Raw genomic sequence first — 11,565 nt, 5'->3', positions numbered from 1 at the left:
GATATTTAATCAAGATTTTTAAATATATATTACTATATTATAGATATTTTTTAATACATAAAAAATGAATAATATACAATTTTTCGCTAAGTAGTGTATATGTATTAGTGAAAATTCATTTGAAAGTTATGAGATTTATGAAAGAAAAACTTATTTGTGTGTGTGTGTGTGTGTGTGTGTGTGTGTGTGTGTGTGTGTGTGTGTTATGTATGCATTGTTTACATTGGCTCTGAAATTTTATACCTAACACAACTTTTAGTAGCGTATGATGCGCATGCAAACACATGAAGCTTTTTTGCATATAACTGAAATCTATTAATTACTTAATACTTAGTCTGGAATTTTAATTATATTATTTATTATAATTAGTTAACTCTGTATACAATTATGATACATTTTACACATACGTAATTGTTTTAATTACTTGTTATTTTCATTTAATAGCACCAATTAATTCAAATTTCTATACCTGATCACTGGCAATAATTTCTACAAGGTTTTTCTGTATTTCTGTAATTCACATCTAAGATCAATATATATACGTCGAAAATGTACCTTTAAACAAAATCGCGATACATTTTATTGCAGTATTATTGTTTACATCATTATTGCAATCACATTAATAGCACTGAGGAACACTTTCAAAATTATTTGGCAAGATAATTGACTTAATTGTTGTAGAGCTTTGCTCGAATCTGTTATCAAATCACTGCTGCGATCTGTGCATCGAATCAGGTTTGAGATCAAGGAGACATAAAATATGCTTAAAAGATCGTAGTGATTTATTTAAATTTTAGTTTTTACACATCCTCATTCCCATCACAATTCGCTTTTCTTAATGCAATATTCCTCTCCAATTCGTATACTTATAACTCGCACACTTAACTTCCTCAATGAAATTGTATAATGTATATTAAAATAATAACTTAATTAAAATATTTGCCAATACTTTAATACTAATTTAAGGCATTTATTTTAGCAAGTGAGAGTTAGGATTATATAATTGAATAGAATATAGAATCTTGATACGTTTAGAAAATTCGATATAAGATGATTTATATATGAAACAGTAAAAAAATACTTTAATAATATGTGTATTAGAAAATTTGATCTTAAAATATTTTTTTGTAGCTGTAAATATACTATATATTACATTCTTATAGAGTATTGTATATGTAATTATGTATAATAGTAGAATATAGTAGAATATCGATTATTTTCCGAATGTATATATCCAATTTATTATAATTTGCTTTTATAATTCGCGAACAATAAAAAATTATTTTACCGCATATACAAAATTGATTCACGAATCATTACACAATAATCTTTTAAACAAATTACATTTCTGGCTATCTATCAATTCACGACATTTATAACGTAAAAAGAACATAAAATAGCTAGATAGCGCAAATTATTAGGTTGGAGAAAAAATTCTGCGGAATTTTGTTAGATCAAAATTATATACAGAATATATTTGTTGCGGAATTTTCGATTATCTGACGTAAAAGTTTAAAGTTTTTCCTAAATGCTTTTTTTTTTAAAATGTTTTTACGACTTTTTATTACTAAGTTATACTCGGATAAAATGAAAGAACATTCTGATTTTGATTGCTCATAACTCTGTTATAAATTATCGTAATTAATAAAACAGATTTTTAAAGCTGAAATCAAGTTATGTAATTGCCAATTTAAAAAAAAACAGAATATATGCACATTTGAGCTAAAAATGTGATATTACTGTCTTTTTTTCCATTGCGCAATGATTACTAAGGTAATATAACATTTTTAACTCAAATTTCTATATATTTTACATTAAAAAAAATTAATATGGTATTATAGAGCAACGTTCAATTTTAAGAATCTGGTTTTTTAATTACAGTACGATAATTTGTAATAGAATTATGAGCAATCAAAGTCAGAATACTCTTTTTCACTTAACTCGTAAATAACCCAAGAACAACAAATCGTAGAAACGTTTTCAAAAACGATTTTGTAAGAAAAACTCCAAACTTTCACGATATATCTAGATAGTCGAAAATTTTCGCAAATTTTTGTGGCACATGACAGATCCACAAAGTGAGAAGAAAAATTTCTTTTTTATCAGCTTAGTTTTTTATATATAAAAATTACAAAACTCATATAAATTAAAAAAATATAGTAACCATTCAAAAGTACAAATTTCAAACTTTAAAACTCTTTTTTTAAATTTTTATTATTTTTAACGAAAATATTGTATATATAATTTTGAGTTAACAAAATATCCGCAAAACTTTTTTTTCCACTAATCCAATATATTGTTAAGTCAAATAACAAGCCAATATGAAAGAACATATATCAGTCTTTCCTTCTCGTTCGTAATGATGTGAAGTAAACCCAAATACGGATTTTAAAGAAGTCAGTATAATGATCAATGATTTTTGAAAACATTGAGTATCTTGACTTGATATTCGATCGTGTGTAGCAAAGGTAGGCGTTTTGTTTATGTCAAATGTATCAACGACGAACTGAGTTAGTTCGTCGCTGATCTATAACGTCACTTCCCATAATTTTCTCCTATAGACGACTAGCGGATGAAGATGACGAGCTGTCAGAAGTGCAGCCAGATGCGGTACCACCGGAAGTGCGTGAATGGCTAGCATCGACTTTCACTAGGCAACTCGCCACCACTAGACGGAAAGCTGACGAGAAACCGAAATTCCGCTCGGTCGCTCATGCTATCAGGGCAGGCATATTTGTCGATCGAATCTATAGGAGAGTTACGAACACTGCCCTCATGCAATTTCCGCCGGAAGTCGTAAAAGTACTTAAGGTAATCTGTCGCGTAGCTGAAAAATATATGTATCTTTATATGATGTGATTTAACGATAAATATATTATGGCGTAAACATAAATATTACACTCAGAAAAATTCAGAACACACACACGTCTAGCTGTAACTTACATGCGTTTTTTATACTTTGGAAACTTTAATTTATACATCTTCGTTTTCAATCAGAAATTACTTGTTTACTATTGACTATTAACCAACGAAAAAAAAAATTTAATCAATCAAGGATCGATCAGGTTATTATTAAGATCAAGAATTCTTGAAATTTTAAGTATTCAAATTGCTTTCTTTATTGTTCAAGACTTTAGATGATTGGTCGTTCGATGTATTTTCTTTGAACGAGGCCGCTCTGGGGACGCCAGTGAAATACCTGGGCTATGATCTCCTCAATCGATATGGTATGATTCACAAGTTTAAAGTACCTCCTGCAGTTTTGGAGTGTTTCCTCGGAAGAGTTGAAGAGGGTTATTGCAGGCATCGAAACCCATATCACAACAACCTCCACGCTGCTGATGTTGCACAAACGATGCATTACATCTTGTGTCAAACGGGTTTGATGGTGAGTACTTTTCTGAGAGAGAGGGGGAAGGGAGAGAGGAAGAGGGAGGGTAGAAAGGAGGAGAAGAATATGTACGTAGTACTTTTATGACCTTACTTTGTATTTATTTACTTATGGTATAATTAAAGAACAATAAAGATGTTTCTTGATTACATAACGAGCTAATTAATTAAATTAATTAATAATTTATTTTCATGAGTTTTGTTAAACTTTTCATTAGCATATATGTATTTGTGACATATTAGGATATATTAGGTAGGTAAACTTAATTCCTGCCGTTTTTTTGTCTCCAAAATTGATTAGTTTCGAAGGGAAAAAAATGAATGAATATCTAAAATGAATGAATACAAAGCATTTGAACTGGATTCTCATCGAGCAATTCTTGCAGCTCGACATTTTTTCGATTGTCCGAACGTTCTTTATTACTCACGACAAAATCATTATTTCAAAAGCGTTCAAATCGAATCCTACATGGTTTTTTCCGAAGAAGTTTCATCACTTCGGATAATAAGCGATGTTTCAGCTGTGGTTTTCTTGAGGTCGAAATACTGAAGAAACACATCGGAAGAATAGCTTATCGCGGTTCATTTTCAATTGATTGGGAAATCTCTTTGGTATCGCGAGAAATCTAACCTATGAGCAGTGTTGCCGCTGGTCAAAAAATAATTTCACTAAGTCCCCGCTTCAAAATTCACTAAAAGGTTCCAAAAATCATCATCTTTCGGTAAATTTTACGTGTTAGATAAATCTCTAGCAATGCGCTTGAGGACCGGTTGTTCCATATTTTGATAAACTTTACCTGTGGGGTAAGTAGCAAGATTACCCAATCACATGCGCAGGTTATCAGACTTATCTCAGATAAAATTTTTATCACAGATAAAATTTAAAAATGTTCCAAAAAATGGAACAATCGACCCTGAATGATTTTGCTACTTACCTAATGCGTAAAATTTGTCAAAAGGTGGAACAATCGGATCTAATATATAATAAGATTATAACAATCTCTCTCCATGTACCATTATCATTAAAAAAAAATAACTTTAATAAATCAATTATAGAATTATTGATAATACAACTCATTACACTTTAATCTGTGAAATTTAAAATGAAACCTCTATATAAATCATATAACTAAATTGATTGCGTTTAGCCAGAAAACACAATTTTAAGATCGATTTTCTTGATCGGTTTATGTTAATATATATGTTCCAATATCTAGATCCAATGAGGAATTGAAAACAAGACCAATAAGCAGAGCAGTGGACGCTGATATAAAAATTCACCAAATAAAGAAAATAATTTACTAAATCACCAAAAGATCTTAAAAATTATTAAATTAGTGAAAAATCATCAAAAAACAACAACGCTGCCTGTGAAGACTGAATCAATAGGCCTGTTTTTTTGGCTGAACTATTGCACTAGTTCATCTTTTTTCCTCTTCTTTCCTCCTGCAGAGAAAAAGAAGAGGTGCAAAAGTTCAGCCAAAAAGGACAGGTCTACTTTCAACAATGTCTAAACTATACAAAAGACATACGAATTGCGACTTCATCGTCGAAACTTGTCAGCGTTGGAGTCAGCGCCTTCTAGTAGCGGCAGGAATTAAGTTTACTATCTAATAAATATATAATCTAGACTATTAACGTGTATAAATATATACTCTTTTGAAAAAAAGAATTAATATAATCTTCTTTAGCTATTTTTTTTATATCGAAAAAAAGGAAAGAAATCATAGGTATAAGATAGCCGCAAATAAAAAAAAAAAAGAGTTTTATCGATTCGAATTGTTGATGAGTTTGATAAAAAGAAAGGACCCCTTCTATTCATTTGAGTCTGCCACTTCTTTAATGATTCTTTGTTCGATGTGCATTGTACGCGAGATAGCTTCAGGTTGATATTATTCGTTGCAGAATTGGTTGACCGATCTCGAGATTTTCGCTACCCTTGTGGCAGCGATTATTCATGATTACGAGCATACTGGGACCACAAACAATTTCCACGTAATGTCTGGTAGTGATACAGCGCTCCTATATAACGATCGAGCTGTGCTAGAAAATCATCACATTTCGGCCAGCTTTCGGTATATGCAAATTCTATTTTGCGGTAGTTATTGCAGTCTCGAACAGTTCGCAGTTTAACCGGATTTTAAGTAACCTTATCTTTAAAAATTAGTTTATACAAATGTTAAGGTAAAATTTTTAATATCTTTAAATATTTTGTAATATCAATCAATAATTAATTTTTTCTTTTCGTTTTTTTTTCAAAATTTATTTTTATTTAAATAGCTTTATAGAACAAAATAATATTATCATTATTTATAGTAAGATTACATTAACATCTCATAAAATTGCATGTTTTAGGATACTCAGAGAAGATGATTGTAACATACTACAGAACTTGTCAAGAGAGGAATTTCGAGAATTTCGATCGCTTGTGATTGATATGGTTCTTGCCACCGACATGAGTTTTCATTTTCAACAGCTAAAAAATATGAAAAATTTACTAAGTTTGGCAGAGCCAAGCGTGGATAAGAGCAAAGCTGTTAGCTTGGTTCTCCATTGTTGCGATATCTCGCATCCTGCCAAAAGATGGGATCTTCATAATAGGTGAAGCTTTATTGCTCAAAGAGAATGTTAATATTTTTTTCTTTTTTAATTTTGATAAAATATGTCCTGTTAGAAATTATTATAGCGACAAAGAAATAATAAGAATAATTTTTACAAAATTTTTACATATATTAAAAGCTAAGTATAAATAGATAAAAAAAATTAGAAAAAAAGGTTTCTTGCTAGTAAACTGATAAATTGTAATCAAGATTTCTCTTTTATTAATTTATATTCTAATAAAAACAGAAACAAAACTATGTTAAAATAATAATATTTGTAATTCTCGATTCATGCAGATGGACAATGCAACTTCTTGAAGAGTTTTTCAGACAAGGTGATAAAGAAAGAAAGCTTGGATTGCCATTTTCTCCTCTATGCGATCGCAATAATACGTTGGTAGCTGAATCTCAAATAGGATTCATAGAATTCATTGTCGAGCCTAGTATGCAAGTATGCAGTGACATGCTGGAAACCGTTCTTGCGCCACTCAATGTCAAGAACCCCATGGATGAACCTAACAATGGTAAAACTTCTTTAGCTATATACATACACATATAATATATATTAAGAATTTTTCAGGCTCAGATGAATTAAATCAAACTTGGAACATGCCAATATAAATTGCGCGATATGGGAAGTTGATGTGTATATACTTTATTAATTATGGTGTGCATGCGTGCGTGCGTGCGTGCGTGTGTGTGTATGGGAATAATCTATGTCACTCGCAAACATTTCAATTCTTCATTCGGATCCTCTTCAGTGTAAATTTCTTTACAAATATTCATTTATTGTACAATCATGGGCAGAAAGGTAGCGACACTTTTTTTTTGATGATTTTTGGAATACGCAAAAATTTTCAGAATGTGATTCACCACCTATCGATGCGTGTGACGAGCGATTATATGACAGCTGTCAAAGTCATACAAAATCGAAGTATACATAGTGAAATCAAGAAACGTATCTTATGCACCGCGAAAAAATATTATTTGGATATCGCAAGATAGAGTAAGTTTAAAAGAGTAAACCAATTAGATTTGTTTTGTAAATTTATTTGCATCTTTTATGCGAGTTTAACATTAAAAATTAATATAAGAAGAATTTAACAAAAAAATAAAATTATAATACGTAATAAAATTATATATCATATAGTAATTTTAATAATTTTTTATGCAAAATGTAACTGTTCGGGATTCTGAATACAGAATAGTATTTTCATTTTCAGGACATTTTTGCGAATAATATATAGAGACGACAACTTGGCAGCGTTTCATCCTGATTTGTCATAAATCGTCCTGTTTTGAAATGCTCACGTATAAATCTATTTAAAGTATTTATACTTAAATTATATGTTAATATAATGATTATAATTTTTCTAGTTTAAATTTTATATTAATCAGTAATCAAACATAAATAACAAGAAGGAGTTACAAGTCAGATTTTTATTATTTCTTAGAACATATGTTTCAACCTTATTATTAGATCATCCTCAAATTTCCGAGTATATTATCTATAATAACAAGCAATTTTGCACCGAACTTTCAATTTTTATCTCTGATCGCATTTGCTTCTTGTGATTTGATTTGACTTATTGTTTCAATTACTGATTATATCCTGGCTTACCACTTGTAGTAGAGAATGTGTGCTGGTACATTTTTATTTAATAATTTATCATGTTTAATAATTTTATCATCATTATGGACTTATTGCGACCGATATAATAGAAGAATATAACCGATAATATTACTAGACTGAATAGTGCATTATATATACGAGTATTAATAATTGTATTGCGGAAGATAATAGATACGAAGAAATACTACCAACTTTGCGTAACTATAAATTGTATTTAACTATTTTATTAATTTTGTTAAATTTATGTTGAATTTCTTTACATGTACACTAAGGATGATCTAATAATAAGGTTAAAATATGTATGTTCTAAGTAAGTATGTTCTAAAAATTTGAAATACATAAAAAACTGGCTTGTTGTTATTTATGTTTATTTATTATTATTGAGCCATTATATGATTATCTTTATTCAATCAATAATGTTTTTATATTATTATAATTATAATAATTATTATATATTAATATATATTTAAATATAAATTGATATAAATATAAATTGAATACTTGAGATTGATTTATACGCAAGCATTTTAAAACAGGAAAATTTATGACAAGGCTGCAAATCAGGATACAACTCAGCTAAGTAGCCATCTCTACATATTGTCCACAAAAATGTCCTGAAAATGAAAATGCTATTCTGTATTTAGAATCCCGGTTAAAAATAATTTGCATGAAAAATTATTATATACAATAATATAATAAAAACTATTATATAATTTTATTACGCGTTATAATTTCATTACTTGTTATCATATATTAATTATTAATGTTAAACTCGTGTAAAGGATGTAAATAAATTTACATAATAAATTTATCTACTTGGTTTACTCTGTTAAACTTATGCTAATCTTGCGATATCTAATTGCCAATTAGTATTTTTCCGCAGGGCACAAGATATGTTTTTTAACCCTAATATGACATTCATGGGTTCAACGTATCCTATGTGATTTTTTATATTGCTGTAACCTATTTGTAATATAATTTAAAAATCCGAATATATTGTGGCTAAAAAAAAACTTTAACTGTCCATAGATATGATAAGCCTGCAAAGATTTTTTTTTTTGCGTTATTCTCAATATGAGTATGCACGAAAGTTTAAAAAGAGTATTTGGGACAACATGTGATTAGCTTGTAAGTTTTCGGCGTTCTGAATACTCCTTTATTATTTATTATATTATTATAAATATACATTTATTGAGCTTCGGTTAGTATAAAAGTAAGTACACGAAAATGTAGAACTAAAAAGATTTATATTTCAATATAATAAATAGTAGGAATTTTATAATTTCTGTCAGACTTTGGAGATTCCCCGGCCAGGGCGGATTTATTGCTTTAGAGTGAGTGTTGCATCATCCTCTAAACTAAATCTTAATAAACTTAATTATACATATATATTATAATAATATTTATACATGTACAATCCTTTATCTATTATTTTAAATTGTTCAAATAATAAAATTTTATTTATTAATTATAAACTTATATGTAGATCTTTCAAAAATGTCGATAATTTAAATAGTTATACCTTTTTGAGCGATTCATATCGTACTATTTTTTTTTGTTAGTGCAAAGGGTAAAAAAAAGAGTTAAACAAATCCTACGGGTTTTTGCTTGAACATTAAATTAAAAAATTTGAGAATTTTTTATTTAAAATAGTCATTTTTTTGCGAATTTTTTCAATAAAATTTTTTTGAAGCATTGTAATTAATTGAAAATAAAATATTTTTTATTTTATTCATATTTATCTGCCTTTATCTGATTTCGAGGTATAAATTTCACATGTTTTGAGCTAAAAAATACGTATTCAGTCCAGACGTATAGCATAATAAGGTAGCAGCAGGGTTTTCACAAACCCTAATATTAGTGGGAAAGTAATCAAAAATAACAATACCATACTAGGATTAACTTCACCATACTTCTATTCGGTATGACTTTAACATAACCGCTGTCACACTCATCGATAGATGGTGAATCGCATTGTGAAAATATTTGAGTATTTCATAAAAATCATAGAAAAAAAAGTATCGCTATCTTTCTGCCCATAACATTATATATATATATATATATATATATATATATATATATATATATATCGCTGTGGAATTAATTGTTCTTAATAGTACAATTGAAAAATATATGAATGTTCGTAATATTCGTAATTTGTTCGATATTATATTTTTTATACAGTAAATCAGGTAATTTAATGAGGTTTTAGACGAGTTATGAAGATTTGATGTCTCGTTCGTTTATACTTTTTAATTGTACTATTAAAAAAAATTAACTTTACGGCGATTTTATAATATACTATAGTAGATGAATATTTGTGAAAAATTCTATACTGAAAAAGATCCGAAACCAAGAGTCAAAATAAATTTATAAATGATATGGATTATTCTTATAGATTTCTGGCAAAAAAATTTCTATGCTAAAGTATGCGAAAAAGTACGCATTTCTACTTCTATGACAATGGCACAGAATTACATCGTTAAACATAGAAATAACTACGCCAAGTTATTTTTACGTGAAAATTGTTAAATGGCGTACTTGGATCTAGTTAGGCGTACAGAAAGTATTATATGTCAAAGTACGCACAACTAATGATCATTACTTTCTGAACTACGTTTCTGTGCTGAACTTCTCTGAACTGATTTTCATTTTTTGTAAGTATTCGGAGAAAGTATCCCAAGTAGCAAGATGTCGTCTATTTAACGTCATTAATTAGTCATTCTTATGACAAATGTGATGTTTAAAATGTCGTCCAAACATCGTAAAAATGACGAGAATTCTTATATTATATATTTTTTATCACTCACACAATGTCTTAAACTGACATAAAAAATACATCATTATTTTCGTGTTATTAAAGAAATAAATGTATGACATAATTAATTGATCATTAATAATATTACTAGTACGTTGATAATTGGCCATTTATTCGATGTCATTAAGTATAACATTAGTATAACATTGTAAAGACATCATAAATGATGTCATTAATTACATCTTAAATATGCCGACAGAGGGCTACGGCAGAGATGCATAAACTCGAAAATAAGAATCACCTGGGAAAGAATATAAGGAGCGCAGCATTTCGAATATAAAATAATTAGGCGTATTTTCTGGCGTAGTTTGCCGCAATTTAGCATTGTTTGGAGTACAATACCATAAATCGGCTTTGGCATAGGAGTAGAATTCTACGCTCAATTACTTCAGTGTCCAAACCATATATTTAGGAACAATTTTTGGCATACTTCAGCATAGAAATTTTTTCGTTAGGGATAATAAAGCATATATACATTACCTTCTTGTGTCAGTTCATATTGATACATTGATCTTTGATATACAGGGTGAATGTTAATGGATATCCCAACCCTTTACCACAGTATATACAGTAGCGCAACTCTCTCTGTCGGCACCTTTGATGTTAGTGTTGGCCAAAATGGAGTGCTCATGAAATAAGTAAGTTACCTAGCGTTGCTACGGTTACCACCTAAACTTCTTTCTCTTTTTATCCTTTTTTCACTCTGTCAAAATTCCTCGCAAAACTCACTAGATTTATTCACATCGCAATTCAACGAATTCGTTGAAGTGAGTAAGTGCTATTGTAGAAACATATTGGAACATATTAGAGCATGCGACGCGAATAAACCTAATATTGCAATGAAATAATTTAAACTTTATGAAAATTAATAAAAATAAATTGCAAATATATTAAAAAATAAAGAAAACATATAGAAAAATTAGGGAAAATATTAAATTAATTTAAAAATGTATATTTGTATAAAAAAATATTATATAATTATATAATCTATGAAAATATTATGAGAAAGCTGATATAAAAGAAATTTATATACATATATATGTCCAAAAAATAAGTTTAAAATACAATAAATAAAAAGAAATCTTTCTTGCTCGGTTTTCTATGTTACTTTTGTTCACTTTTTT

General features: G+C 28.6%; 1 protein-coding gene across 1 annotated transcript in view; it reads left to right on the top strand.

The window, feature by feature from the left end:
• Positions 1-11,565, top strand: part of LOC108748464 (calcium/calmodulin-dependent 3',5'-cyclic nucleotide phosphodiesterase 1A-like) — a 362,329-nt gene that overhangs the window by 323,991 nt on the left and 26,773 nt on the right. The window contains 5 exon segments of the mRNA XM_018486652.1: positions 2,562-2,811; positions 3,131-3,388; positions 5,296-5,465; positions 5,746-5,991; positions 6,288-6,514. Coding sequence (XP_018342154.1) covers positions 2,562-2,811; positions 3,131-3,388; positions 5,296-5,465; positions 5,746-5,991; positions 6,288-6,514 — 1,151 coding nt within the window.

The sequence above is a fragment of the Trachymyrmex septentrionalis genome, unplaced genomic scaffold (genome assembly GCF_001594115.1).
Source record: "Trachymyrmex septentrionalis isolate Tsep2-gDNA-1 unplaced genomic scaffold, Tsep1.0 scaffold220, whole genome shotgun sequence".
NCBI classification, from domain to species: Eukaryota; Metazoa; Arthropoda; class Insecta; order Hymenoptera; family Formicidae; genus Trachymyrmex; species Trachymyrmex septentrionalis.
Note: the sequence above shows the minus strand (reverse complement) of the source record. Positions and strands in the feature narration are given on the sequence as shown.